The sequence below is a fragment of the Mixophyes fleayi genome, chromosome 7 (genome assembly GCF_038048845.1).
Source record: "Mixophyes fleayi isolate aMixFle1 chromosome 7, aMixFle1.hap1, whole genome shotgun sequence".
In the NCBI taxonomy this organism is placed as follows: domain Eukaryota; kingdom Metazoa; phylum Chordata; class Amphibia; order Anura; family Limnodynastidae; genus Mixophyes; species Mixophyes fleayi.
The window spans coordinates 127073783-127097789 of record NC_134408.1 but is presented as its reverse complement, the minus strand read 5'-3'; the positions used below and the strand labels follow the sequence as shown (position 1 = coordinate 127097789).

Here is a 24007-nt window from a genome sequence, read left to right as displayed (position 1 = left end):
GTTTTGAAATTGTATATCACAGTTAATCGCTGTCTTGGAACCCGCCACAGTCTAACTTTCCCTTGCTCCTACTGAGCAGGGATGTTCTTATCACCATCCCTGGAGATTTCACGGTTTATCTCTCCTAACATGTTGTCTGCTCCTTGTCAGAGTTAATGGTAACTAGTGCTGATAGGGCTGGCAACCTTATTTATAAAAATCTGTCACTTACTGTCAATGGTTGCTGTCTACTGCCATTTCCCCATTGATAAAGGGCATTACGCCATCTCTTACTTGACCTAGCATTAAATATTCAAGCATGCCAGATGGTACATCACTGGTATTGTACATAATGCCAGGTAAGCTATACCGTGTGTTACAATGGCCTCTTCAAGCTGGATTTGGAATTTTGGTGCATTGGGCACTACTGAGAGCTAAAACTGAGGTTTGTACATCTAAATAATGTAGATTTATTTATGTATATATTCAGCATTAAAAATAACCTGAACAAAGAAAAATATCTGAGTCTGATTTAACTCACCACATACACGTTCCAGTTCATCACTTCCATCCCTGCAGTCATTGTCATTGTCACACTTCCATCTTTCTGGAATGCAGCGGCCACTAAGACACGTGAACTGCCCACTCTGGCACCTCGTGGCATTGTCTACAATACAATCCTTGTTGTCGTTTGCCAAATACCAGCTGCCAGTTGAAGGACACTGGCATTCTGCGCCATTGGGACCTGAAAAATCAGACGTTATCTGTCACCACCATTTAACATTTTGTGAGACAAAAATATAACAGGAACAACTTGTATATGTCATTCTTGTTAAACATTCCAGGGGGTAAATGCATCAAGCTGCGAGTTTCCGGCGGGTTTGAAAAGTGGAGATGTTGTCCATAGCAACCAATCAGATTCTAGCTATTATGCTGTAGAATGTACTAAATAAATGATACCCAGAATCTGAATGGTTGCTATAGGCAACATCTCCCATTTTCGAACCTGCTGGAAACTTGATCAATTTACCCCTAGGTCTTCTTTTCATGTCTTTTACCTTTTTTAAATTAAGTCTCCCTGCCTTTCCTTATGGTATTTCCTGCCTAATCAGTGACATCTACATGGAAAGGAGAGGGGGGCAGACACACCATCACTCTACAAGAAAGAAAGATGCAGCTTTTGGATAGGATGTTAATGGGTTGATTTACAGTTAGGTGCAAAATTTTGCCTGGGATCAGAACGTGCCTTGCCTGGGCGCAGTTGAGCAAACCATGTGGCACTGCATGGCAAACACTGCACACACTTACATGCTGCACACACACACACACACACACACACACACACACACACACATACAGCAGCTCTATTTTTGTACAGCATTTTACAGTTGGGCTAGGCCATTCCCCTCTCACAATTGTGAATCACATTGTGCGTTTTACATCCTCTCCTGCAGCACAACATGGTTTTTTTCCAGGTGTAAATTTTGCATGCAGCATTTGCCTCATAGTTAAATTAGCCACCAAGTGTATTACAACAGTTCCTCCTTATTTATAACACACATTTAAGTCAACAACATCCATCAATTTAGTTTTTGGGGGACGATAGTTCTTCAGGGGAGTAATATAAATTCAAACACTTAAATATGTATTGACCTTAACCATCAGATACCTATAAAACCCACTTCTATAAGTTGAGCGATTCTCAAACTGTGCGCCGTGTCTCCCTGGCCTGCCGCAGCAATCTCACACGGTCAGAACCAGGGGTAAGCTGGGTAAGCAAGGCGGGGGACTACTTGGTAATTATTTTGGCTTAGGGGTGCATTGAAAAAATTATGGAGACCCTAAGGGTGCATTGAACTTAGAAAAGTTTAGGATTCACTGATCTAGTCTATTCATGCATGTATAGCAGGGGTCAGGGAACTTTTTTACCTTTTACCCCCAAATATATTTAGATACGCTTATCTAAATACGTTATCCCCTTGATTTGAAAGGAAGGAAATCATATATTATTAATTATTGGAATTCAAAATTTTATTGAATCTATTCAAAATTTCTTTGAAAGCTTCAACTTCAAAACTTCAGGTTTTGGAGAAATGATGTTGCTTCATTTTTGATACGAGAGCATCAATATTGGGGCATTTTGATGTCAGAGCAATTTGGATACAGTCTTCAGCATCCAATCGATTTCTCTGCTTTGTTTTTATGTTTGTTACAGTGGAAAATCCTTGTTCGCAAAGGTAGGTTGTTGCAAAAGGAAGCAACTTTTTGACTGCCTCCTCATGTGCAATTGTGAATGCCTTTGAAGCTATTGACATCCAAAAATATGACAGATCTGCTTTGTTTTCAAATGCAATACGTGCTTCATTATTGCATCGAAGTTCGAGACGTGCCTCTGCCAACCCTTGAGGCTCTTCTGGTACAACAGCAATTTCACATTTAAAGCATACTTGCCTACTTTTAAAGGTAGCTGTCCGGGAGGGGGTCCGTAGAGGGGGCGTGGTCATGCGTGGTGCACAGTTAGGCTCCGCCCCTGTCAATCTTAGGCAATTTTAGCCAATCGCAGCAGGGGGCAGGGCCACAATGCCTCCTTTAGCCCCGCCCCCACCATCTTCAACAATGGCGACAGCTGGATCCGGGATTTTTGCCTGCTCTCTCGGGAGTCCGGGAGAACTCCCAAAAACAAGGAGTCTCCTGGACATTCCGGAAGAGTAGGCAACTATGATTTAAATGGGTCTACAATCCAACTGACAGCATGTGAATCGCCAACATTACCCCCAGGAATTTCATTTTTACCCCATTTGGGGTAATTTACGCCTGTTCAATGACCACTGATGTATAGCAAAGCTCTTAGGCCTAGCATCCACTAACATTTTAAATAAGTTTTACAATCCATTGTTTCTAGTCTTACTATACCTATTATAACATGCATTGTTTTCCATTGCAGTAGCGTTTTTGGGAATGCTACTTGTCCAATTTCTTGCATTTGCTGCATTTAGACACATTGGGAAGCCTACAGTGAAACACTAGTAATAATGTACATATATCAAATGACAGAGGACAGGCCCATGTTTTACTTGACAGTGGGATAAAAACATAAATATTTTGCACTTTAGAAATGCTGGTCCACATACATACATATATAATATAAACTCAATGTTGTACCTGGTGCACAGATGTGACTGCAGCCCCCATTGAACTGATCACAGGGGCTGGCACACTGCTGCTGCTTGTTCTTAGACAAGATGTGAATATCCATCGGACGCTGCGGCAGGTTCTGTACCATGACAATCTGGTCTGAGCCGTCGTGTTTGTTGGCCCGGTAAATACTCCTTGTGTTCCAGTCACTCCAATAGATGTGCTGATCATACAGAGTCATAGCAAATGGATAGATCGCCGTGCTAATGACCACTTCTCGGTTTGCGCCAGTCAACGAGCAACGTTCTATCTTCTGTCTGTTTAACAAAAACACACAGAGGGCCTACAGGTTACTTGATGGTCCTTAGAGGACAAAGTATAGAAACAAATGAATATTAGATTAAAAATTACACCCGCCATGGGTTAGAGACGCGTATATGTTGCCATTTGTTTTTTTAATTGCATAGGTCATTAATCTCTGGATAGGTTGCTTATAACTTCCTTCGTAATTGGTATGGTGATATACGTGCTCCCCACTCTAGCGTAAAAATTTTAAATAAGAGGATACATCTTGTTGCCTTATAATCATCTGTTTTATTTGCTCTTTGTATTGTTTCATGCTGTTTCCTCTTGTAACAAATAAAGAGTTTTTTTTTAAAAAAAAATTACACCTATACTAATATTTTTCACAGATCTGAGTGTAACTATTTTCAAGACATGGCTTAAACATACATTTGCAAATGTGTGCAACAAAGACTTTTGCATTTTTATCTACAGTAGAAATGGCAGATCTGTTGCTGGCTATAGCAGTGTGCTGGGGGAAAAAATGTTGTGTGTATGTTCCTTGCAGGATAACCCCACCCTTTCAGCACCTGTTATGGCCTATAAATTGATTTGAGCAACTTCCACTTTTGTATTTTCAAGACATATAAGATTTATAGTGCTATGTTAGGTCTTTTTGGACAAAACCCCAAATGTTAACAAAACTAGGAGTCAATATGCAATTCCTTAAATTCCACTATCCTTCTCTGTGTACCACCTCTATCTTGGAAATAAACTCAGGAATGCAAACAAAAACTCCTTTCCCTTGTGTATTGAACAGAAGATGCGACTTAGACATCTATATTGTACATTGCTCACAATGGTGTGATTTTCAGTTGCTATTTTCGGGAAAGCAACGCAAAACCCAGATGCAAAGAAAAAAAGTTTCCAATCATAGCAAAAAAATCCCCAAACCCATCAACCCGGAAGGAATATGTAGTTACTAGCAATCCTGTGATTTAGAGACAGAGTACATACAAACTTGCATCAGCCCAATAAATCCGCTCTTCATCGTAGTCAAGGGTAAGTCCATTCGGCCATACCAGGCTGGTGTTTACAATAACCGTACGGAAGTTGCCTCCCAGCGTAGCTCTTTCTATCTTAGCGTTTGTGCCCCAGTCAGTCCAATACATGTATCTAATACATAGAATACAGGAACAACATTTTATTATGCACGGTAAAATATAACTTGCACATACAAATGTACACAAACTAACACAAATACAAAGAAAGCAAATGCTCAGTAGCACTTAATGCTGTAGTTAATTATTATGTATCCTAAAATAAATTAACACAGGGATATCCTTGAAAGGCAACAAGGGAATTTAGATGCAGTTATTTGTGTTTTCAGAAGAGAAATGGATACAATCTGGCTAGTCACAGATTTTCTGGTTGGTTGTGGCCTTCTCCAAAAACAGATCTGTTGCCTATCTTGTTTCACATTGCTTTGTGATATGGTAAGGTCGGGATGAACCTAGACTCCTAATCCCACAACCCTGCAACTTGAGACAGCTCCCTCAGTCCGTACCTACAAACTTTCCCTCATTTGGACTGCCCCTATCCCTCTTTATTTCCAAATTGTTCCTATTTTAGATCTAACATAAAGACCTACAGAAACAAATATGTTGGTCCATTCTTTTCCAATTGTCTCCGAAACTGGTGGATTTCACCATCATACACTGTTCAGCACAACGCGTTTAATGCTTCTCCTCCCTCCTCCGCTCCCCAGTAACTCCAATTGTCATCCTCTGCAATAACTGCATGCAGGAATAAGAGCAGGGTGACACACCTATCACTTGCTCTTCCTCTTGCATCCATGGATGCGATGACTCACACTGTGATTGTAGTAGCATCCTCCTATTATAAACATGCTTTTTGGTGTTATGTGGTGATATTAGTTATATATGGTTAGCTATGCTTTATGATATTTTTTATACAAAAAACTGCTGAGGTGTCAACTCAGTAAAATTCGGTTATTCTAAGATAAGTAATGCAATAGGAAATGCTGTTTCCCTATCACATAGAGGGAATGTGCACATTTTGATAGCTGAAGTATTATGAAACTCTCCCCATGTGCAGGAAAACAGGGTAGCACTGAACAGTATCTTTCTGTAAGGGGGCTTCTGAAAGCTTTAGAATGCAACCTTTTGTTTTCTTGGAAATGTGTGATGTTCAAAGGTGCTGACTTGTCACTACTCTTACTCCATGCGAATATAGCTAGATACAAAATGTATTTTCCTGTGACTCAATAAATTAGGCTTACCCTCTGCATGGATCCAGCATGATTGCTCTGGGCCGTGGTACACGAGCAATCACAGTACGATCAGACCCATTCAATGCCATTGAGCTTATGGTCTGGTTTAGATAGTCACTGTAATAAATCCTCTTATGTATCCAGTCAAATGCTATCCCATCTGGTGCTCCTAAATCTAAGGGATTAATCAGAAAACATATACGGATGAAGTGTAACTACAAACTAAAAGGTACAGTATTTTTGCTTTACAAAATACACACTTTGGGGTAGATGTATCAAACCTTCTATAAAGGAAAAGTGGAGGTATTGCCCAGAGCAACCAATCAGATTCTAGCTATCATTTATCTAGTACAGTTTAGAAAATGATATCTAAAATCTGATTGGTTGCTATAGGCAGTATCGGCAATTTTCTTTTTTTAGAAGGCTTGGTACATCTACTTTTTGATGTGTGTTTTAAATACTTGTAAATAGACATTCCAATTTTTTTTTAATATTGTCTAAAATCCATTGTTGATTATAATTATGACGTACCCTGGGTGATTTCAAGTCCCAACTCTACAAACGATACATTTTGTGCTATTTTATCCACCAAAATACTCAAAGTTGACTCAAAACCCTGCTCCACCGCTTATATAAAAATGCTCAATAACTTTCACATTCCAAGTATTCTGCAATAAACAGATGGTCTCCCAAGTTTACTGAAACATACAGTAACCCTCTCTAACCACAAGTTCCCTTTATCTCTTGTACATTTTGTAATGTACAGCCTTGGTCCACTGGCTGTCTGCCAATTGGTGAAATTGGCCAAATCACACAAGCTTTCCTCAACATGTTATACTTAGATTTATATATCTACATGACAACTTATAGCCCCATTAATTAAAAGACATCCATCATAAAAATATAATTTTTCCAATTAAACATTGAAATTATTTTTACATTACAGTTTTTTTTTATTACAATTTGCATACCTGATGCCACGGTTGTGTGTTGATTTATAGCCAAAAGATTAAAGTAACGAATTTGGCTACGTCCAGCTCCTGCACTTCTGGTGTAGTACACCCGGTTATCTAAACTGTCGTAATCCAGAGCCACTGATGTCCTGGGGATATTCACCCTGGGGAAAGGAAGATTGTGATCTTCTGGGTCCAAGCGTAAACTATTGATGGAACTCTCCAGAGCGTAGATCAAGTAGTCATCTGTGGAAATTACACATCTTGTTCCATCACTCGCTAATGCCCCAAAGGCACAGCCACACTTCCGGGTCTGTGTGCCCGGCAGAGCAAAGCAAAAATGTGCACAGCCTCCATTATTGACCAAACATGGATTGTTGTTGATTTCCTGGGGTGAAACTGGCTGAAAACGTCTATCGAATACCGTAACATCTCTAAGGAGATTGATATTATCCCTGAGAACAGTTGGTTGCTCGGTGTTGCCAGGTTCTTTACTGACTTGAAATACCTTTTTTAAGTTTCTATCCACCCAGATAATGGTGTTCTCAAAAACAGTAATCCCGTAAGGCGTTGGATAGCGGTTGCCGTATCGTACTATTTCAGTCTCACCACCTTCTGGTCGAACTCTTGCAATCATATCCAAAGAATCATCCACCCAATAGACATAACCATTATGGCGATCCACAGCCAATCCTCGTGGTGTAACAATACCTTCAGACACCAGAACTGTTCTGTTGGTACAATCCAAGAAAGCCCGTTCAATTTTGGGATTTTGGCCATAATCTGCCCAAAAGAGGTACCGGTTCTTGGGGTCTACCACAATATGCCTCGGCATGTCCACCGCAGTTTTCATCAGGACACGTCGGTGGTATGAAATGTTGAGACGAACGACTTCGATGAATGTTTCCGTCAGGAAAGCATTGGTGAAGTAGAGATTTCCTGGAATAAAAAGGGATAACAAGCTGAAGGACATAACATTTGCATGCCAAGTTGGCTATGCTTGCAAATTTTGCAGCTTTGAAACAAACTATACAGCGGGCAGTTCAGAGATAAGCACATTACAGAAAGGACTGGTATTAAAGTGGTGGCTGGTAGGTAATTGATGTAACCTTCGACGATTTACCAGATGGCACTGAATGCCATTGACGATGATTTTTTGCAATAGATGACGGCTAGACCGTAAGACCCCAATTTAACTTTATTACTCCCCTATGTCTCTTATCGACCATCTCCCTCCCATCATTGCAAACCACCAGATCTCATGTCAGTAATGTTCTTCTGTCCTAGTTTAAATTTTTGACCCATGCCTGATTGGTGATGTTCGTACTTTTACAGACAGGAGCATTTCAATCCTAGTACAAAAATCCACAAAATGACATGCAAAGTGTCACAAAGGTGAAATGTGGGTTAAGTAAAGTGCTTAACTGCATGTAAGTATAGGTTGTATTTGCACTTCACTATGCTTTCACATTTCTTTCACTTCATCAATGTCTAACAGTGTTCCTCTTGCCTCTTGTTTTGTAGTACAACTAGCCAAACAAATCTGACATTAGGTTCAACCTACCTGCAACCCAGTCAACAGCAATCCCTCGGATTCCATTTCTCCCAATACCGCCTGTAATAACATTTCTGAAATAGGAGCCGTTGGGTTTAACACGGCGGATCCCATTGTATGCAGATACCGTACTGCTGAAGTCACACCAGTAAATGAAGCCAGATGCCACGTGAACATCTACGTGGAGAGCGTTACGACCTGTAGAAAACAATGACAGAATTTATCCTCATCCATGAATGCGTGTTTACGTTTATACTATACTATGAAACACTATGTGCCCTTTCACACAGACCACAGCTCAGCTATATATGATATGGTGAGAGAGAGAGAGCTTAAAGTAAAGCCAGAGTGTTCTGATTAGAGTTGTCAGACGCACGTTATGCCTGGTAGATACAGTCTGAGATCTGGCACTTTGGCTGTATTGGTATGCCCAGCTAGAGACATAATGCCATATGGTGGGCATCTACTGTAATATAAGAGAGCTACATATGGAGCATGTTTCTTTAAAATACATTGTGCAGTTGAGAGTCTTTAACTTTGGGAGATCAATTACGTCCTTTCACCCTAATCCTGCCATGCTGGCCTTGTTAAACAAAGTTGCAGGATCAGTTAACAATAGATATAGGTCGGTCGGGCGCAAACTTCCTGCAACCAATTAAAATTTACACACTGTTACTTATTGAGCCAATTCATGAAAGTAAACTAAAACAGCAGTTTTAAATGACAATACCATAAAAACGTCAAGGTTTACATTTGTGTATGTGTTATATCACCAATAAAATATAGGTTAAGGTTCCTATTGAAATCTACCACAAGTTTCCTTTAATAAATACAATAGAAATATTTTTAAACATATTAACCAACTTACTAAATCAAGACGGCAGCCAGCAGTAATTTTGCTTCAATGCAGATCACAGTTAGTGAAGTCTGTTTGTCTTATCACAGCTACAGTTATTATTGTGTTGTATTCTTATGAATTGCTTTACATCCAGTATAATTACTGGTTTTATAAAACAAAGACCACCTACCTCTCCCAGCCATTGGCACCATAGCCTCAGAGTGATCCGCGGATTCTAAGCTGAAGCCTTTGATTGCTGACAGCATAGACACCACTATGAAGGAGCTGTACGGTGTGCAAGTCTTGTTGTCAGCGTTCAGACTAAATCCGGTGGTACAGGCACAAGAGAACTTGCCATCGAACTTGGGCAGACACAGTTGCTCACAAGCGCCAGGGTTGTTGCTGCAGCCGTTAGAAGAACCAGATGCTGCTAAATAGGAGATAAATACAAACAATAATTACCTATGTTGCTAGTTAGTAATGATAGAAATGTACTCATTTCAGCAGTTTGCTCATTAAAAGCATCTGACTCCCAGGCAAGACATGTCTTACATGCTACTGATATATTTCAACATTACAACACAAATTTACACATTGCAGTTATTGAGACAAAGATACTCACTGTCTCTGTAGTGGACACGTAGGCATTTAAGCCCTGGGATATTGTCCCTCAACACCACCTTGTTTGACCCTGTGGACTTGTCCACCCGCTCAATGGCTTCATAGTCACGATCCGTATAATAAAGGAAGTTTCCGTGCACAGCTATACCCCAGGGGTGCGAGAGGTGATGCACTAGAGTAATTCGGTTTGTACCATCCACATTTGCTCTTTCAATCTAAAAGGTCAGTTACAGTTTTATTAGAAAATGAAAACAATCCTGAAAGTCAATCTATGAGTCTACCAGTAAATCTATGAGCCTAGGGCTGCAATAATTAAATATTTTCTTCTGGAGTTTTCACAAAGATGGTATGATTCCAGCGCACGGTACATTCTGCACATATTAACTAATAGTTATATTTGGAGTTTTTTGTCTGGAGGAGAAAGATTCAGTAAGTACTATTAGTTAAAAAGGAAATGGTTCGTTCATTGTGGGGTTTGCGAGGGTAATGAAAAAGCAATTTAAACAGTTCATTTTTTTTTATTATAAAAAAGCACAAAGTATACCACACACTTTTCCAATTTACATGGGCATACACTCCTTTCCAATCGCAACACTGGGATTTATACAGATATAAAGAAATGTGATTATTACCACTCCACTGCCAGTAACTGCCCAGTAAAGTCTTTGCTCAGCGATGTCAATTGTGATAAACTCAACATGGTCAAGATTATTGGTGATTAAGATAGTTAAGTTTGAACCATCCATATCAGCACTAGCAATCTTTGGTTCGATTCCACTTTCAGTCCCTTGATCTGTCCAATACATCTTTCTACAGAGGAAATGACAGGTTTGCTAGTTAAATATTTTAACAACATAGTACAAATGCAATTTTAACAGTTATAAAATATATTAAATTAAAAAAAAGGCTAAACAGGTTTGGGATATTGTATCTGGAGTCTCTGTCCCCAGAATGTTTAGAGAACCGTAAAAAAAGTACATCATTGCTGCTGTTCGGCAATAATGTCATACGAGGATATGATTGCGAACATCTCTTCCTAAAGTCACTGCGAAGAACGCTGCTCCAAAAGTTAATTTTAAGGGGAATTCTAGGGGCTGTGTTGAATGACAGAAGTAATTTTTAAATGTATTTTCATAGACTTTAGATAATATGTCCCAAATTATGGAAACCCTAAGTCCCCAGGACATCAATATAACATAGCTTGTCTATAAATGTTCTGCATCAAATCTCCTTTTGTCTATGAAGTAACTGAAGGGTTTAAACTTCACACTCTCTTTCACTCCTGTGATACACCTTGCTAGGCTAGGATGGGAATGCAGGTAGAGAGTGACTTGGCAGTCTTGTTTTGTAGATGTACTGTGTGGATTGGTGGATTAATACAAAGGGATAGGGGCAGTGATGCCACTCAAGTGACTGCAGTACCAGTATTAAATCCCTCTAGGACACTGTCCTAAAGATGTGGGAGTGGAGATAATATTTTATTATTTAACAAGGCTGCAGTGGAATGTCAGGTTCACAATATCATTTTACTTTCATGGTACATATATGAAAATTTCAATTTGTTGCTTAATGGTCTTTTAACAATCCCAATCCAATAGTATGCACACTGATTGTACCTAATATATTTATTTCATTCAAATACACCTTCATTTTGCAAAAAGTCGTACATAGACTATGTATAAGTTAATGCTAAAGCATGATTCTGTGTGTCGATATTACACAAAACATACCCTTTAGCTGGGTCAACAGCTATTCCAAGAGGTCTTCCTGCACCCCTTGGGGTTCCATCATTTGTAATAACAGTCTTTCTGTATTTTACTTCTCCCCGCAGCTTTAAAACCTTGAACGATACAAATAATAAGAAAACAACCTGCACTGAATGAGCCACAACAAAAATATATCTTAGCACATGACATTTGATGGCATAACGCAAGGCAATTACAGTATGTGAGATAGAGAATATGAAAGCTGTAAGAATAATGGGAGCCAGTTAAGGGTGGAATATTCTTCATCTAGTCTTAGGGTGGTGTCACAACATAACGTGCCCAAGCTATCAGTTTCCATCTAGAAAAGTGCAGCTTTCATAATTGCTGAATCACCCCTGCTCGGATAATATACAAAAGATGATCTGTTTTTAGATGCTCCGAGCACAGTATTAAACCTCTAACAGGTGACGCTTCCTCATCAGTGAACGCACTGAGCACTGTTCCATTTTTGAACAATATAATACACATACATTTTCTTAAACAAAACTCTATTAAAATAATTCTATATCAGAAAAGCAAAACTATCAAGAGATAGCAATATAAATATATGACCTCTCTTTTCAGGGCCTTATTGCAGACCACCACTAATGAGAATTATCTTTGTTGATCAAAACATGTCAGTACATCATAGAGAGGATAACTTGGGCTTTCACGGTATTGCTGAACTAACACTCCCAGCATGCACTGGCAATTTAATTATTGCTTCAGGGGCGCTTTAAGGCATTAGTGAGACAAGGGCAAAGATCATATTAGTGTGTGCTCATACCCCTTTTAAAATATGAAGTGTAAGTCCCCAAAGGGTATGAAGACCATAGGTCTGTAATGAATCTGGATAGTTTTAGAGCTTCAGCCAGGTTTCCAGTTAAAGCTATGGTTTGGATTAGAACTTAGACTAATGTTAGGTTAAAGCTCGGGTATTCGGTGTAATGCTTAGACAGTGGTCCCCAAACTGTGTGCTGCAGCTCCCCGGGGTGCGATCTCAGAGGGATGCCGCGGCCAGGGCCGGTGGTAATCAAGATGGGGGGTTACTTGGTATTTATTTTGGCTTAGAGGTGCCTTGAAAAAAATATGGAAACCATAAGGGTGCCTCGAACTGAGAAGGATTGGGATCCACTGGATTCGGATTAAGACTATTAGGGTATGGTTGAGGCTATTCTTTATTTTTCTTTCTATTTGTTTTTAGTTTGACCCAGAAAATAACCTTGTCCAAGCAACTGAATTGAAAGAGGGGAATTCTGTCTTTGAAACTTTCTTAGGACCTTTGCCCTCAAGGTTCCATTGCAAGGAAGTCTATTGGTAGGACCTTTGTTTTGGTGTGCCAAATTCAAGTGCCCTTTTTGTCCTTTTATTAAAACAGCCCTGTATTGCTCAGCCCTAATTATATTTCCTATATTTTTATAAAATCCCCTTTTTATCTAGCATAAAGGCCCAGGCAAGTTCATTTTGTATCAGTAGCATTCCTTTATAGGGATCATCTACAATCAATGTAAATAAATACTGTAATATCAGTGTTTCAAGAGTCATGTTTGTTTTGTCTTCTGTAGCTTTACCTCGATGGACTGAGTTGCCGGATTTGTGTAATACAGGTTTCCTGTAATCCAGTCTAATGCCAAACCCACGGGAGTGCCCATGATAGTCGCAGAAGCAAAATCTGTCCTATTACTCCCATCTGACTTTACTCTGTGAATTTCACCCTGGAAGGCAACAATAAAATAAATGTATTCAGAACGTAAATTTGCTCCTAACAATAGTATGTAAATAATTGTAAACAAGTCTATTGGCCAAAAGTTTTCATTTACATAACGGATATTTCGATTTTATTTTGTTAAATAGAGGGCTATTTAGGGGAACAGAACACAAAAAAATGGTGAAGTAACACATAGCAACCAATCAGCTGCCTGCTGTATTTTAGTGCAGGCTAGAAAATGAAAGCAAGCATCTGATTGGTTACTGCCGGTTACAGTACATTTTTTAAGAACCAGTATTCATAGACCATTTTGCTTAGATTTTATGACATCGCAACATTAATGTAATTCTTATGTGGCAGCTGAGCTATAAATTACCTGTGTACGGTGATGTTTGACTATGGAGTATAGTAAACCTCAATTCAATAATCAAAGTTTCAACATAGATTGGAATTTTGCAATCTCAGTATTCTGAGGTGATTCATAATGTACACAGCTAAGGATAACGTTACGCCTAATGATACAGGAGTTAACTCTATGCCATAAACCTATGCCAAAATCTTTGTCACTTATAAATGATAAAACTACTTACAGGATATTCAATCCAATAGATCATTTGCTCTGCATCGTCGAACTCCACATCATACCCATTCCGGATGCCTGCTATTGGCACCATCGCATCATTCGTCTTTTCCAGTGGATCAAGAGACATCCCGTAAATGATGTTATCTCTTATTACAATAAGAAAAGGCTTTTCATCTGAAAGAAAGAGGTAAATATATTGGTTATGTCAGGGAAGAAAATAGCTAAGTGGTTAGCACTTCTGCCTCACAGAGCTGGGGTTATGAGTTCAATTCCAGACCATTGCCTTATATGTGTGTGGAGTTTGCATGTTCTCCCCGTGTTTGCGTGGGTTTCCTCCGGGAGCTCCGGTTTCTTCCCACACTCCAGAAACATACTAGTAGGTTAATTGGCTGCTATCAAAATTGACCCTAGTCTCTCTCTCTGTCGGTGTGTGTGCCTTAGGGAATTTAGACTGTAAGCTTCAATGGGGCAGGGACTGATGTGAATGAGTTCTCTGTAGAGCACTGCAGAATCAGTGGCGCTATATAAATAAATGGTGATGATGATGATGATGATGATATGTAAGAAGAAAACCATTGCCGACAGTGAACCAAACTTACCTTTAGCTGCCACCCATCAGCCAACACTAAAACATTCCAAACAGTGTTGACACCAGAAACTGTAGCAAGGACCCATAAATGGAGCCCTTTGTCTATTGTACAATAGTGTGTTTCACACTTGTCTTCTCTTCTTTTAGATGTTTAACTTATCATAAATGTGAAGTCGACAAGTTTTTCAAAATTCTATTTTAACACTTGTGTGCATGGACACATTGAACAAATATATTAAGTTGCTTTATTTTTATTGGATCTCTGATCAGAGTACAATCGATTGACATACACTTGTGTTTTACTGTTGGTGCCCAGAATTCCGTTGAAAACTCGTTTGCAAAGTAAGTGAACAAGTTCAGATAAGTGAATAATGGCGATTTCAAGCAGCCAACTGCAAACATCTCTTCCATAATGATGTAATATTTGTCAGCTTAATGAACTTCTATCAACAGAATTACACTAGACTCTGAACTTTAACATCCAATATACAGTGAAATATTTTAATTTTAAATTATTTTGGTAATACTAATAACAATATTTACGGACTGATGTATTATTATCCATATCCTTTCTTTTATACCTAACGACGATCATTTGTGGTGACTAAAATGCTGCCAGCAGCACAGAATTTACAGGTTAAGTGAAGCCTCTAATTAAAACACTTTTTTAATTAACTAAAAATTGGGGTCAAGTTACCTTTGCACTTGTTCATTATCATTCCATGTAAAGTCCACACACTAATTAAACATTTAAATGCACCATTACTCTGTTCAATGATGCATACATTATTAGACACCATGCAGACACTGATTTGATGCTGAGTGCTGTCATAATAAGCATTTCATAGCAAAATAAGTGTATGCTATATACATTACAGCTAATGCAGCTATTGTTACAGAAACTTGAAACAAAAAAGGAGCAAGCTAAAAGTAGATGATATTTTTAAAGAACCAAAATATATTTTCTAAAATTATCAAGGAAGATTAAAGGGGGTGAAAGTGTTACTAGTAATTTGGTAAAGGTACTTGATCATGATGAAGCATATCATTATTTATTTGCCAATCTGAGGCAGCACTGTGGCTTAGTGGTTAGCACTTAGCACTTCTGCCTTACAGCGCTGGGGTCATGAGTTAAATAACTGACCATGTCCTTATCTGTGTGGAGTTTGTATGTTCTCCCCGTGTTTGCGTGGGTCTTTTCTGGGTGCTCCGGTTTCCTCCCACACTCCAAAAACATACTGGTTGGTTAATTGGCTGCTAGCAAATTGAACTTAGTCTGTGTGTCTGTCTGTGTGTGTATTAGGGAATTTAGACTGTAAGCCCAATGGGGTAGGGACTGATGTGAGTGAGCTCTCTATACAGTGCTGCGGAATTAGTGGCGCTATATAAATAAATGGTGATGATGATGATGATGATAATTTCTAATCAGCAGCTCTGCATCTTCATGGGAGTTTAACAAATTAAGATAGTTATATATCATATGCCAACTATTGTAGGATCCTATGTTAGTTACTGCTAGTAAGGAGTCAGTTTCGAAGTACAAGCGCTTGCAAGCTCACCATGCACCCAGGCCGTTCGCGGTCATCGGTGATCTTTGGATTGCATTTACCTTTATGGCTAATCATCATCCAATCAGTATTGATCAGATCAGTATTGGGGGAGGTAACAGACCAAATACTGCAATATCGCGCAATATTGTTGAAGATACTACATGGCCAGCGTTAGACTGTGTTGGGACCTGCAGATTTTAAAGAAGATCCTAGAATCCCAAAACCTGTATTTTAATTTCTCCAGGTATAATCTGGCATCCAACCAATAGCGGTCACATGACACCACTGACTCAAAAACATAAAGCAGTGCCTGGGTAACTATGGGGTGTATTTACCAAGACCCCTCTGATAATAAGATTTTATACTGTTGCAAGAAAATATTTTATTGGGCAATTTATCTAAAATTTGTCACCGGAACAGTGATGCTTAGCTCAGGGGAAGGCTGGGCTCGGGGAGGGCAAGGGGGCATCTGCCTCCCGGGCGGGTCCCTTACGGGCTATCTTGGTCTAGATCACTGGGCCGTCTGCATTTTTTTCTTCTAAAATGTTCCTGATGGGCTGCTGAGTCGAGGCTTGCTAAAATGTGCCAGCCCTCCCTTGGCTCAGCTCCACAGCAATAATGCCTGGCAGTGGTAAGAGGACTCTTACCTCTTGCCAGGCCTGTGGTGGGTGCTCCAGTGCCTGCGTGAGCTGGCATGACGTCTCATGAAGAACACCGGAATTGGAAACCCGGACTTGGGCCAGTTCCAGATTAAAAGAAAAAGATAACATTTTTTTAAAAAAAAAAAAAATATTTAAAATAAAAAAATTCCAGAAGAAACTACTTAATTTTAATACCAAAGCATTTTTACCAATGGGCACCCTTGTGGCCAATCGGAGGACAGCACTGGTATATGTGCTATATCTTTTATCATTCAGACCAGATTAAATGAATGCCAAAAGTAGTAAGAAACAAACCTTTATGGCACTCTATCGCAAGCTGGGTACACACTACAGAATTTTCCACCAACTTTTTATGCCGATCGATTTTACATGCGATCGATGGTCCGATCGCTCGGTCCATGGACTGCATACACACTAGCCTTGTTTTAGACGATAAAGGGAAAAGCGGACATCCCTTTAGCAACTTTTTACAGCCATGTTGTCGTGAGCAATGATTGCAATTTCGTTGTGGATCGGTCGGAAGTTTATACACACTACACAACGGAAACGAGATTGGAACAAAAATATTTAACGGTACGACCAACCAAATGAGGCGACAATCGTCCATTTGAGCAGACTTTCGACCATCGTGTCACTGCACACACTGACCCGACTTTTGAACGAGCGGTCGTATGTCGGCTAGTTGAGATGATTATTGGACAAAAACCCTGTAGTGTGTACCTAGCTTCAGAGAGAGCCTACAGCAGCTGTTACGAGGATACTACTAACTCCGGTAAACATATATAAAAGAGAATACAAAAAACGACAGTGCTAATTGCTCCACTTACACAGAGTTATTATTTAATATTAATTGGTCAAAATAGAATGAACAAGTATATTAAAAAACCTAGACCATATATAATACAATGAAAAGAGAGTGGCTTCCTAATTTAATATAAAAAAAAAATCACAATTTATTAAATGTTAGCAACAAAATACAGTTCCCAGTTTTAATAATAGTCGATGGATCACAACACTAACGTACATAAGTAAATTTAAGTTACTCCGGATTCAACATCTATATATATTGACCAATTAATATTAAATCATCAATCATTGCGAGTTAAACAATTTACACTGTTGAATTTTGTATCTTCTATTAAAGAAACACCAAACCTAACATTCAAGTTTACTTTCATATATACGGCACTAAACATTGACTTCCACAGTCATCTTTATAAATGGTATTATGAAAAAACTGTTCTGTATTGTCGAAAAAATTGCCAGTAAGTAAAACATTCCTTTCTTAAGTACAGCGACCCGGGCTTTGAACTATGTGAAACCATTAACTAGCATTTAATTGGCATATGTTGTCTTTTTTAATTTAGGCCCTGTAATTTTAGATTTCCAGGTGAACTATATTGCTATGTTGAAATGAAGACAATAGCTTGGAATGAACATACCAAAATCTAATCTTTGTGCTGAAAGTTTGTGCTGGCAGACAAAAATAACACTGTCATCAAGGATTAGGATCATAATAAGACTCAGAAAAATGAGCGAAGGTCTTTTTTTTCAATCATTAGCAATAATTAAAATCTTTCACAATTAAATTAACAAGTGATACAATCTCTATGGTAACAGAGCTGCCACATAAAGTCTCTCCATTCATTCAAAACACTTTATCGGATTGCCCGTAGATGCTGAATAATGGTGGTTTTGCATAAGGTCTTCTTGCAATAAAAACTATACTTGTAAAATTACATTTACATCTCATTGGAAGCTTTGAGATAAATCTCTGACTGTGTTGCGCAGTAACACAATAAGGGGGAATTCAAATCCCCCCCAGATTAGCACCGCGTTAACTCTATTACCGTTATTACGGTAAAATCAACCCGGCTTTCTGCTCACAGCTCAGGGAGCTGCGAGTTAAAAGCTGGCGCTGAAATTACCGTAATAATGGTAATAGTGCGCAGGCCGTGTTACTGTTTACAGTAATGCGGCCAATTAAATTTCCCCCCCCTAAATATTCATAGATATTTCTTATTGTGTTATGAATCTGGCATGGTTTTACAGGAATTCACAATAATAAATAACACATCATCAGCAGCAGCAATTTACATAGCGCTACTAATTCGGCAGCGCTGTACAAAGAACTCACTCACATCAGTCCCTGCCCCATTGGAGTTTAAAGTCTAAATTCCCTAACATACACACACACTGACTCAGAGAGGCTAAGGTCAATTTTAACAGCAGCCAATTAACCTACTAGTATGTTTTTGGAGTGTGGGAGGAAACCCAAGCAAACATGGGGAGAACATACAAACTCCACACAGATAAGGCCATACCCAGTGCTGTGAGGCAGAAATGCTGACCACTAAGCCACCGTGCTGTACTAATAATGGAGTCACAATGTACTACTGTGGTCCTCCTAATTATGTCCATATGTGATGTTGCATTGCTTACCATACCCATAACAGGTCCATGTTAACTTAGATGCTGCGCAAGCTATCTACTAAAGATGTCATATTTTCAAAAGTAAAACATAAAACCGCTTTAGAGCCACCTGCTTGCTCCTCCTTTCTCTAAAATAATCTCATGTTCTTATATTTACAGAATGCTCCATATTTCCTACTTCTATCTCCAATTCCTACAGCAGTAATCAGGTCACCACTCTGCGAAGATCCACTGTATGTAGGAACCCTGGTTCTGGCAGGTTGGTGGGAAGAGCAAGAGGGGGTCCTACAGAGTCTATCCTGGGTGCACTAGGAAAGGTTCTTCTTGTTCATATAGGATATGTAATATATATATATATATATATATATATATATATATATATATATATATATATGTATAAATATATATATATATATATATATATATATATGCTCTGTTATTTTATTACTTGATGGGTTAGATTATTATTATCACTAGTAGAGATGGGGTTATTGTAAGTAACACAGGGCTAGTAAAGGGACTGATGTGGAAATGGTTTAGCAGAGCATGATGAGTTACAGAAGCCATGTGGACTGATTAAAAATAAATTGCCGGAGATATAAGGAGGTGTATGGGAAAGGTGAAGGATTGTCCTATGTACTAATACTCCAGAACGAAAGAACATTTAAACTTTTTCTTTAAGCTTAAAGGATTTTACCTAAAATCCATATATATATATATATATATATATATATATATATATATATACACACACACATACATATACACCCAGTGGTGGAAGTGGGCTGGTATATGGTGGCATGCCAAATTGCCACTTCTCTTACTACCTTAACTGTTTAAATACCAAATTTCAGCTCCAGTCACATATATATATATATATATATATATATATATATATATATGTGTGTGTGTGTATGTTAGGGAATTTAGACTGTAAGCTCCAATGGGGCAGGGACTGATGTGAGTGAGTTCTCTGTACGGCGCTGCGGAATTAGTGGCGCTATATAAATAAATAAATGATGATGATGATATATATCTCTATATGAGAAAACTTGCGTGTTTCGGTTTGCAGGTCTTATAATGTCAGTTGAGCTGAATTTGGAAACTTCATTTGTATCATTTTGTTACTGCATATTAAAGACAGGAAATTCTGGATATTTCAAAATAGAACTACTTCCAAAAGAGTTTTCTGGCAAAAAACGAAAAAATCAGCTCTCAGACACGGGCACCTGTGTAGAAGCTGGCACAAGAGCTGCAGTTTGGAGCACAGATGGATCTCCTGTCTCTCTGATCCCTGGCTTGGTCTATGTTACAAGTCATGTACACAGGAGGGGGGTGAGAAATGTTTGGTGTTGTGCTTGGTTCCATACAGCAATGTGTAGTGAGGAGAAAGGCTTCGGATGTGGAGAGAAGACCAGGTGTTTGGATGGACAGTGGGGGAAAGCAGAGACGAGTCATACTAAGTTACTATGTACTGCACGAAGACAGAACGTTAGCAAATTTATGATTTGAGAGCTGGCAATCCCTTTAAAGCAGTGGATGATCCTGGCAGTGCTCTGGGTGTCTAATTTTCACTTAAAGTTATAGAATATATTGATTAATATTATTCTGTCAATATTCTCATATCTCTTACATTACATCTCAAACGCTGTAGAACTATCAACCTATAACTTAATCATAAAGCATGGTAATAGAGGGGATGGGAGAATGGCCTTGACAAGATCCATTTTGCGGTATTAATATCCAGATGGCTTTATTAGGGTCAGTAAGAGAAGAGTCATCAATCCTTCCAGGGAGACAAGAAAGAGACCTTTGAAAGTGCAGCAATGGACTAGACAATCAGACCATGTAGAAGCATACATCAGACTGGTTTTGAGACTGACTCTACTGTGATAACAGAGCTAAATACAAAGGCTAAAAGAATATCTCCAAGCAACATTTACTGTAGTCTTTTCCTTGGTTACACAGATCAAAAAGATGAAAAACCTAACCTCTGCCCCAGAACCTTCCTCCTCTACAAAGGACCAACAGGCTGTTTGCTGACAGCCTGACAGATGGTATCAGCAAGAGAACAAGACATTACTGTTGTAGAAAGCTTCCACTTTAAGCTTCTAGGTACTTTTGAAGTTCTGAGAGTATTGATATGGGTAAAGTGGCTGATATAGCACATAAAAAAAATATTACATGGGTATCTCATCTGTTCCTAATGTACTTCTCAAATCTTACCAAATTGTTCATATAGACGTAAAGTCAAATGACTGTTATGAATCTGAATGATGTTAGGACAAATCGATAAAGAAATAGTTCTACAATATAAGAGAGGGGATCACAAAGTATTTTGTTTAAAAAAGATTATTCTGCACCCACTCCACACTGCGCCCCCAGTTTGCATCCCCTGTCTATCTTCAGCCTGCCAAGGGTTGAAATCAATGTAAATCTTCATCATTCCATAATCGATTAGCCCCCCTCCCATATTTACCCCCCACCCCCACCCCTCCAGAAGTTTATCCTTATTGAGTCTTTGGGGTAAATGTATCAAGCTGAGAGTTTTCCGGCGGGTTTGAAAAGTGGAGATGTTGCCTATAGCAACCAATCAGATTCTAGCTGTCCTTTTGTAGAATGTACTAAATAAATGTTAGCTAGAGTCTGATTGGTTTTTCAAACCCGCCGGTAAACTCTCAGCTTGATACATTTAACCCCTTGAGTCCTTGCATTATATTGGCAAAATTGCAAAAAGGATCCACTGATTCTGTGGTAACCAAAAAACTTGTTTTTCTAAAGAATATTCTGATAAGGAATCCATCTGTCTAAGCAGACATAGGAAAATAAGGACCTGTAATGGACAAAAAAGTACTTGATTTATTTCTAAACTGCTGTCATTAGCTCTTATAATTGATGGCATCTATCCTACAGGGTTTTAATATTCTATCTTTCCATAGCCCTTTCACGCACTTTTTCCATTTTCCAAGGATCATTTTTGTTTAACTATTTGAAATGTCTGTGGACTTGACCAACATAAAAATCCTTCAAAAACAATATTGAGACTTTTGATCACAGATCAACAGCAATGTCTTACCTCTTTGGCAGTTTACCGAATCAGCCGTTAATAACCACCCAGATGGACAGGAACAAGAATAAAATTTTGGGGAGCTTGCTGACAACAAACACAGATGACTACAAGGGTTTGATGCACAGGGATTTAGACCTTTGAAAAATAAAAGAATTCAACTATAAAAGTTGCATATCAGATAATAAATATTTTCAAACCGCATCATACACAATAAATAAATAAATGATAAAAGTAAAAGAATTATATTAGACTTTTAAATAATCACATTTATATCTCTTAGAATTCTACGGAATGTATACAATTTTTGGTGTATTTTGTATGGAAAGAGGCAGCTACTCACACCAGACTATAGGGGGAGAGACTTTCGAGGTGTAATTTAACAATACCATAGATAGGTGCACCATAACTTTTACATAAGTAACATTTTGATGTTATGATTAACACAATGTTGCGTCACCATAGCCCTAGGCTTAATGAGGAGATTAAGCCACACTACCGCCATTCAATGCTGTGAATTTCATCAAATTCGGGAGGTTTGCCTCCTGGAAATTCCGGGAGAGTAGGTAAATGTGGTCTTCCTCGTAATTCTCTGTTTTTATGGCTCTCCGGCCATCGCTTCTCCGCGACTGTCTGCTGTAGATGTACTCCAAAGTATAGTAAATGGACAAACGGACAATTTTTATATTATTCTCTGAATATTCTTTCGATTGTCTTCACGGACCAGAAATATTATGCACACTGAGGGTATATGCATCGAACTAAATTTGCAATGAACATACTAAAATCAATTAAGTTTCTGCCCGGGCACACATACATCTACAGCGAACAGTCGCGGAGAATCGATGACCGGAGAGCCATAAAAACAGAGAATTACGAGGGAGACCGTGAGTACGAACGGTGTTTATCAACCATCTATCCTTTATTTCCCTGGATAATCAATAGGCTCGTGAATCCGGATCATACCTTATATGACTGCAATTGTTCTCTACTACTACGGTCATTTTTATAAGTGCGATCTCAGCGCTGATGACATTCAAAAGGAGATATCTTATGATGTTTATTTTGGATATCTAATTACGCTATTTATGCTACATTTTGATACCCGTATGTGCTAATAGGTCCTTTTTTTGTCTGAAGGGTTTGACCCCACAGTTAATACTATTACATATAGGAGGTTTTTGTATATTGAGCTCATATTATTGACATTGTTTTACATTTTGTAATAAATTGTATCTACTTTTTATTTATATTATTGGTTTTCTGCCCTGGTTTTTACTATACAATATATTAATTAATTGGTCCTTTAGCGCTGTGACTTCTTGAGTTTGTTGTCTGTTTTTGAGGATTGGCAATTGGCCCCTTTTTCCACATCTGCTTTGCACATCCTATATTTTCTATCCTATACAGCCTAGCGCAGGATGTTGTTTCTTCTTTGATATTTAAAAGCAAAGCAGAAAGCAAAGATCCAAAGATTCTAAATGATATACTAATATTAATAACCATGCTTTATGAAATAAATAGTTTTTATTACAATGTGCTTTAATGTCTTACCTCCAGGCTGTTTAACAGGATGGACTGCTGAGATGCCCATTGGTTGCTGGATATTATAAATCATGACTGTCTGGTTGCTCCCATTCCACTTATTGGCACGAATGACCCGATTGGTGTATCGATCGCTCCAATAAACATAATCTTCAAATATGGCAATTGCATGGGGGTGTTGTAGCACCTGTTAGAAGAACGCAGTTATAATAGAGACTATGTTCTTTCAGCTACAAAATATCTGTTTACTTGAGTTTTTCTAAAGTTATACTGTGCTCACCTGATCCAACTTTCTGTTCACAGGTACTAAATAAACAGCCCCATCCCACTTGTGCAACGTGATTCAACGGTCTAATGTAAAATGCTTAAATATCACGGTGGACCAGGGTGTAAGTAGAAATAAAAAAAAGTGGAAAGTGCCCCCAACCCTATGAAACATGATAAAACTATAAGCTATTACCAATGTCAT

General features: G+C 38.6%; 1 protein-coding gene across 3 annotated transcripts in view; it reads right to left on the bottom strand.

Annotated features, from left to right (window-relative positions):
* The window catches only part of LRP2 (LDL receptor related protein 2), a 183613-nt gene that overhangs the window by 61351 nt on the left and 98255 nt on the right, over nt 1-24007 (bottom strand). For all 3 annotated transcript variants that reach the window (XR_012678304.1, XR_012678305.1, XM_075180703.1), the window contains exons 30-43: nt 23548-23725; nt 22003-22131; nt 13700-13866; nt 12973-13116; nt 11387-11496; nt 10289-10466; nt 9658-9871; nt 9226-9465; nt 8207-8395; nt 6661-7581; nt 5699-5864; nt 4414-4572; nt 3142-3431; nt 521-724 (exon numbers count right to left, since the gene is read on the bottom strand). Coding sequence is in view for 1 of the 3 variants with exons in the window: in XM_075180703.1 (XP_075036804.1) it covers nt 521-724; nt 3142-3431; nt 4414-4572; nt 5699-5864; nt 6661-7581; nt 8207-8395; nt 9226-9465; nt 9658-9871; nt 10289-10466; nt 11387-11496; nt 12973-13116; nt 13700-13866; nt 22003-22131; nt 23548-23725 (3289 nt within the window). In the remaining 2 variants the exon portion in view is untranslated. The remainder of the gene's footprint in view (nt 1-520; nt 725-3141; nt 3432-4413; nt 4573-5698; nt 5865-6660; nt 7582-8206; nt 8396-9225; nt 9466-9657; nt 9872-10288; nt 10467-11386; nt 11497-12972; nt 13117-13699; nt 13867-22002; nt 22132-23547; nt 23726-24007) is intronic.